Consider the following 7,163-nt stretch of genomic DNA (forward strand, 5'->3'; position numbering starts at 1 on the left):
AAAAAAAAAAAAAAAAAAAAAAAATTACGCATTTGGAAAAAAGGGACTGTTTGACTTTGGGAGAAGACTAGGAAATCAGGATTTCTCAAGCCCGAGAGACAAAAACTGGGACACTTGTGAGAATTACCATCGTTTGTAGATTAAGTTGTCTCCCTGAAGGAGAGTATAAGTTGTGAAGTACCTGAAATCTCCTGTAGTAAGCAAGATTTCTTTAGCAGAGCGCACCAGTCCAGTTCAGAGTTTGTCGTATGTACAATTTGTGAAAGACAAAAAGGAAAAGAAAGTTTGTGGAAAAATTAAATTCCTGCTTTGTGTGAAAGGCTTAAAAATAAATTGTCCCCTAGGAGTTCAGAATGTGTTTTCACCAGACGTTTGAGAATTTAATGGACTTTCATTTCAACACAGAATTCTCATTTGAGCAAGGTGAAGCTGGCATCTAAGGTCGAAAAATTTGCACAGCTGAAAGTATTAGTCTCCATAAAGGTTAATGTTAAAGGACTTCCTTTTAGCTAGCAAGAAGTCTTTGGCATCCTGACAGATCTTTACAAAATTTCTTTTTTAGTATCTTCACCAACAATTTGGGATCTGGAATTTGCGAAAGAGGTTGCAGCAATAACGGCACAGCCTCCCCGAAACGGTTTTGAGGAGATGATCCAGTGGACAAAAGAAGGAATACTGTGGGAGTTCCCCATTGACAATGAAGCTGGTACGTGCACTGTTACCTTTTATATTATCTGTATATATTTATCTTTTTTGAGAATTAGAGCATGTTATGACCTTTGACTGTTTTAATGTAGTCTTTCAGCTATGAGTCATGCATTTGATAGTAAACAGATACAACTTTCAGAGATGCTTCAGATGAATTCATTCTGGCACTCTTCAGGTGAAGTTCTGCAGGTGGTTTGGCTGATCTGAAGACTGACTGCTGCCAAAAAGGGGAGAACTCCGTCCCTCCTTCCCTTCCTCCCTCCCTCCCTCCCTTTCTCACTCAGCCCCGATGCTTTCAACACCAAAAGGCCATTCAAGTCTATTACATAATACCTTTTACTATGCAGCTTCTTTAAAGAAGCTTCTAGCAGAGGATGGGGAATCTTAAAACTGCTGTGTGTGTTTTATAATGCTGATTCTGTTCTTTGGTGTGGCTCTTGGACCGAGTGGCGAGCTGGATCCTAATCAGCTCTCTGCCAGTTCCATATCTGTGCCGGCTGAGTGTTAGACAGTTGTTTGCTCCCTTTGTTCTGTCTGTTTCATAAGAATAAACAGTCCCAATATTCACGCACTCTGGGCATCTATCTTAACTAGACATCTTTGTGCATGGTATTTACTTTTATTACCATTTAAAAAAAAAAAAAAAGAGCTCTGTGTGAAGTTAAGCCAGCAGAGAGAAAGTGAATGTTAAAGAAGGGAAGAACAACTACACAAAGCAAGTGTACTCTTTAGGAAAGGGGACTTCATAACTTCAGGGAGAGCTTGCCTGTGGGTTTTTTTTTTTTTTTAAAGACTTTAAAGACATCAAACAGAACTACTTTAGAATGATTCAGTCACTGAAAGCAGAACAGGTTAGTATCTAACGCTGGGAGTCTTTGAAAATCTGTCCTATACTGAGTTGCAAATTGCATAATGTGGTTCATTGTTTCTTAATGTTTATTCCCATCCTATTTTGGCAGTTTCTTCACAGAATTTAATCACTGCTCCCAGAATTGATTTGTTCCATCATGTAGAAATCCGAGTATACTCTAGTCATGTTTTTGCAAGCTTAAAACCACTGTGGCCAATGGTTTTTCTGTTGTTGTAATGCGGCTGGAACCCTGCTGTCTGGGGCCGTAAGTGGACCAGGCGTCTTTGGCGGCCAATGGTTTTTCTGTGGCAGCAATGTGGCTGGAACCGTGCTGTCTGGGATGGGGTGGCGAATGGACAAAGAGTCTTTACATATACTTAAACAAGAATTTTTATTGATTTGTCCACAAAGACTAGTCATGTGGAAAATTCCAGCGGAGTGTTCCAAAATCTATCACCTCTCGGGTTGAAATATCAAGTCAGTAAATTCCATCCTATCAAACTGCCAAGCACAGGCTGTTAATCAGATCAGGTATTTCAAAGCACAGTTAAAAGCTTGAGAAGCTCGCTCCAATTATATCAACATACTGTCATTTCAGTGGCTCTGCAAGAGTAAGATGCCCCTTCCTGCTGTTAATTTTGCAGTTTTGTCACAGTCATCTCCCTCAGTAGGAGGACATTACCTCAGCTTGTTCCGTATCAAGAAACGTGTGATTTTTCTTTTATGCCACAAGCATGTGGCTTTAAAAACTTAAGTGTAATTAAATTTTCTATTGAGGAAGCACGTGTGCTCAACTTCTAGCATTATGAAAGCCTCTAAAAATTTAAATATAAAAGAGAAAGAAGACTGTTTATAACTGTTTTTCTTGGCTCCAGAGCATCTCCGGTGTTCTTACTAGAGTGCTTTACCAAGGCACTGTGCTGTGCTTTGAGGCATCAGGGCAAGGTCATGATTTTTAAAACTTCTCTGGCCTTGGTGCAAACATCTGAAGGTGTGGCTAGATGCGTGGGCTTGCAGCAGCCAGTAGCAGTCTTGCCCCCACCCCGCTGCCCTGTTGTCTGCTCCTGCCTGCATGTCCTTTCCCTTATCTGATGCAGTTTGAAGTCACTGTTAGGCAGAAAAGTACCTTTTTTTCTGACCATCTCTCCGACCTCTGTTTAATTTTTACCAGATTAGCAAACCTTTAGTATAGCTTGCGTAACACTGGTCTCACTCCTCCTCCTTTCTGCTTGCCTCTTCTGCTTCTAGTAGCTTTAGTTCTGCTCACAGAAAATGGGGAAAAAACATTGATTTCTGCCCCTTTTAAAAATTATTTCTGTGTGTTTATGCCTTTATGACTCAAGTCCTGAGAAGTGCAGTTGTTAAAAAAAAAAAAAACAAAAAAAACCAAAACAAACCTAAACCAGTGCAAATTATTGATGCTACTTTGCTTTAGTACCTCATTCTGAGGAGCAAATGCTTCTGGTGGGCCAGAGATTGTTATGGCAGAAGTGGTAGGCTTAATTGAAGTCTCGGAAAATGAATGCCTCAGTTGCCCCTGATGGCTTCTGTAGGCAAAAGTCCTCTTCTGGCTGTTTAGCTGAGAAGCTTTGGATCGGTTTGCCAAGAGCGGTGCCAAACGTTACGCAGCCATTTGGGGCGGGGGAGGGGGGTTGCTTTACTAATTCTGGGTCTGTTCTAGGGACCTACTGTAAGAGCATGATTTATCTAATTCTAAAAATCCTAGAATCATAGAATGATTTGTGTTGGAGGGGACCTTTAAAGATCATCTAGTCCAACCCCCTTGCCATGGGCACGGACATCTTTCACTAGATCAGGATACTTCATCATCTTTATAGCGTGTCAGCAACGCTGCCTTTAAGAATGAACATCTACATTTGAGAAGTCATCTTTAAGGCAAGGTTGGTCATGTCTTGGAGGAGTTAGTGTTTTAGCTAGAGAAATTCCACAGACTTTCTGTTTTGTAGTGCTTAGGGGATTGGAATTAGGATATTGAGAGTACTTTGAGGATGATAAAGAAAATCCTCTGCTTTCCACTCCCACCATGCATGCTCTTTCAAGTGAGGTTTCTGAGGATAGTGCAAGAAAGGCTGAGGGACAGGCTTGTTCTTCCCATGCCGCTGGAGTTATGGCTTGCTGGGGGTGGGGGGAGTCATGTGAGCATATCTCATCTAATCAGTTCCCACCAGAGGTCTCAGCCTCTGATGCTTTGGGCAATTGTGGTCTCTTTTTTGTGATGCGCACTTTACTACTTCGAGGACTGAAATATGTGGTCTAACTGAAATGTCTGGACTTAACACTTCATCCCCAAACCATGTATCATGTCTTTGACAAATGGGAGATCAAAATGCATGATGTAATATTTCCTTCTGACTTGCATTCTTGTGAGACTATAAATGGTTTAATTGCTTTTGGGTTAGAGATGAAGCTTGGTGAAATTATTAATTAGACATAATCTCTCCTGATACCCTGTATCTATCCCCAAAAGAAGAGCATCCACAAGGCCAAATTTTACTGTCGGCTTTATTTGGATTCTTTCAGTAGTGGGTTTGTTGGTTTAGTTCTCTTGGATTTTTGTGACCAGCAAAAGTATGGAAGTCTGGAAAGGGTGTTAGCTTGTGAAAGCAACCAGCAGCATCCAGGTACAGTGAGATTCCACCTTCCCATGTTGGGAGAAGTCAGTGTGGGTGGCATGGTAAAAGGATCATCTCTGTGCTTCTGTAAGCAGATAGATTTCCAAGCACAACGGAAATATACCTTCTGAAGCTGACATGCCTTTTTTTTGCCCCCCCTTTTAACATAAAGGAAAAAGAAGAGAGCTTCTGGAGAAGGAAACATGCTTTCTTTTTCAAGGACAAGGGAGATAAATGTGGCATGTAGCTGGTATTGATACACTCATATTTCTAGGAAAAATCTGTGGGAAAAACAGAGGTATTGCCCAGCTCCTTCAGATACTGCAGTACCTAAAATCTAAACCAGGAAAGAAACAATGCGAACTTAACAAATACAAGCCGAGAGACCTTTCCACCCCAGAGACGTGCATCATTTCTTCTGAAACTCTAGAAGCTCTAACATGGGCGGAAGCCTAGGACTGACATGGCTTAATTATCTCAATTTTAATACTCGTGATTTAATGTTGTCAAATAATATATCATATCCTAGCTAGTACAGAAAAACGTACACTTATGTCTGTGGTGTAGAATTCCCATTTTTGTCATCTGGAAATGTTCATATGCAATATTTTTCTCTAATAACAGATTTTTACTGCAAATGTAATTTACAAATCTGTAGCAAACTGGGATCAAATAAAAATTTTCATGTATCCCTAACTGAAGAAAAATCTTTCGATTGCAAATCCCAGCTTGCCTTGGTTTTTTTTTAATCTCTGATTTGAGGACTGTGAAAGCAGCCTTTTTCCTGTATGTAGGAATTTGTGTTCTGAGTCTGTCTTGTGTATGCTAGAGTCATAGTATGAACAGCAGCAAAGGAAATCCACAGGACAGAACAAAAATTTACCATAGGATCTGAGCTGTGCTTGATTGGACATCTACAGTAATCCCCTGTCCCGTGTTTCTGTGGGTGCTTTTGAATGCATCATCTTCTGCGCTGGTTATGACGTAAAAGTAGCAGTTGGGAGATACACAACGTTTTTACAGCAGAATATACTCACAGATTCAGAAAGTGTTAGAAAAACAATTTTCTGTGCCCATTTGATAGCAATAGGATGTTAAAACCATGACTTGGAATGAACATGCAAGTGTGTGTTAGCTGTTCGGTATTAGATACTTCATGAGGTTGTCTCATTTGTTCAAGACTAGCTTGTATTCTTTAATCCTCTGCAGAATTCAGGCAATCAGTGTTTTCTTAAAGAATTTATAAAGAAAGTGTCCCCAATCTAAAAGGAGGTACTCATGATGAATCAAAGTTCATGTATTGAACAAAGAGGTTTTTAGCAAGAAGATTTATTTTTTCAGTTATTCTCCCCACTCCTGCCCTGTGCTTTCAGTGAGATTACTAGCCAGAAAGTTGATTTAAATATTAGATATTCTTGTAAATGAGAGCACAAAATAGAAGTAATATGGTAGACAGGAGTATGATATATGCTGACATTTTTTGTGTAGAGGGAGACATTAATGTCTTAAAATTCTACAGTTTCTTGCACTTCTGTATGGTTGGCTTAATTGTGCAAAAGAATTAGAAGGCACAGAACCATTAAATTTACTAATTTAAGATTATTTGCAAGCTATATCCTTTTTTACTTTGTTAAATTTGATGTTATGATAATAACTTTTGTCTCTTTTTTTTTTTTTGTCCCTTCTGTTAGGGATGGAGGATGATGCTGAATTTCATGAACATATCTTTCTGGAGAAACACCTCAAAGACTTTCCCAAGCACGGACCAATTCGCCACTTCATGGAACTAGTCATCTGTGGGCTTTCAAAAAACCCATACCTCAGTGTTAAACAGAAGATTGAACATATTGAGTGGTTTCAGAAGTATTTTGAGGAAAAGAAGGAACTTCTTCAAGAGATTTGAGACTTGGGAAAGTGCGTAACCTTGAAATGAAGAATCATTATGTCAAAATTGATGATTTCTTACAATGGAAATACTGTCAGTGCATAGTAATCATGTGACCTGCAAGTTGTATTTTAAATAATAAACTGAAAGGTCATACTTTCATATGTGTATGTCCATGTATATACAGATATTTTTTGACAATGAAAGAAGGAACTGAGAAAGTACGGCTTTTGTAGAATGTGCATTTAAAATTTAGTTTGTCAAAATGGTTGTCTTTTAAATTTGAAACTAATCTTTTAGCCATACAAAATATCAGGTCTAATTCCACTTCCTACAACCCTTCACACTTGGTGTGTATCTTGACAGGTTTGATCATCTTTCCGATTCTGGAAAACTTGCAATGCTTTCATTTTTAAAAACTCCTGATACAGCTCTAATTTTGAAAAGGTGTTACTGAGACAGAAACATTTCATTTTGCTAATTCATTAAATACACTGGTATTTGGATGGTATTAGTCCTTTTTATCCTCCTTTCACTAATTATCTTTATTGGTTCATTTTAAAGTTTTTGGTAATGACTAAGTCATGTGAATTGAATGCTTGTTAGTTCATCTGCTCCATGAAAGGCTATTGTATTCCCGAGATGTGTGCATAGCATAATACTGGTGAGTTACATAAAATTTTAATATGAGAAGTCTCTCCTACAGTTAATACATCCTTTCTGAAGCTTTTGACCAGCTTCCCATCAGTATCTGTCGTTTAAAAATGGATCTGGTTGTCATCCATAAAGTTCTGTTTCATTAGAGCAAGCAATTTCATGATTACTGTAATGTTTGGAGCTGAGGCCTTACCTCCTGCGCCTGCAGGAGAGCGTTGTCACCTACAGATTGCTGCTGCTTGATGCCACTGCTGTTTTCTGTCCAGTCCTCTGATGCTGGCAAAGTAACTTCATATTCTGTAGATGATCCTTTACTCTAGTTATATGTGTATGGTCCTTCGATCTATTAAGCAATTGCGATATATTTTACTTCAGTTATCTTTTGTTAAATTTTCATCCAGAATTACTCACTCGGTCACTCAGAATCCTG

At 38.9% G+C, this 7,163-nt stretch overlaps 1 protein-coding gene across 1 annotated transcript in view; it reads left to right on the top strand.

Moving 5' to 3' along the window:
* The window catches only part of MRPS31 (mitochondrial ribosomal protein S31), a 20,452-nt gene extending 13,922 nt beyond the window's left edge, over nucleotides 1–6,530 (top strand). The window contains exons 5-6 of the mRNA XM_009642622.2: nucleotides 563–706; nucleotides 5,883–6,530. Coding sequence (XP_009640917.2) covers nucleotides 563–706; nucleotides 5,883–6,094 — 356 coding nt within the window. The 3' untranslated portion in view covers nucleotides 6,095–6,530. The remainder of the gene's footprint in view (nucleotides 1–562; nucleotides 707–5,882) is intronic.
* The last annotated feature ends 633 nt before the right edge of the window (nucleotides 6,531–7,163 follow it).

This window comes from Egretta garzetta, unplaced genomic scaffold (assembly GCF_000687185.1).
Source record: "Egretta garzetta isolate BGI_Z169 unplaced genomic scaffold, ASM68718v1 scaffold377, whole genome shotgun sequence".
Taxonomy (NCBI): domain Eukaryota; kingdom Metazoa; phylum Chordata; class Aves; order Pelecaniformes; family Ardeidae; genus Egretta; species Egretta garzetta.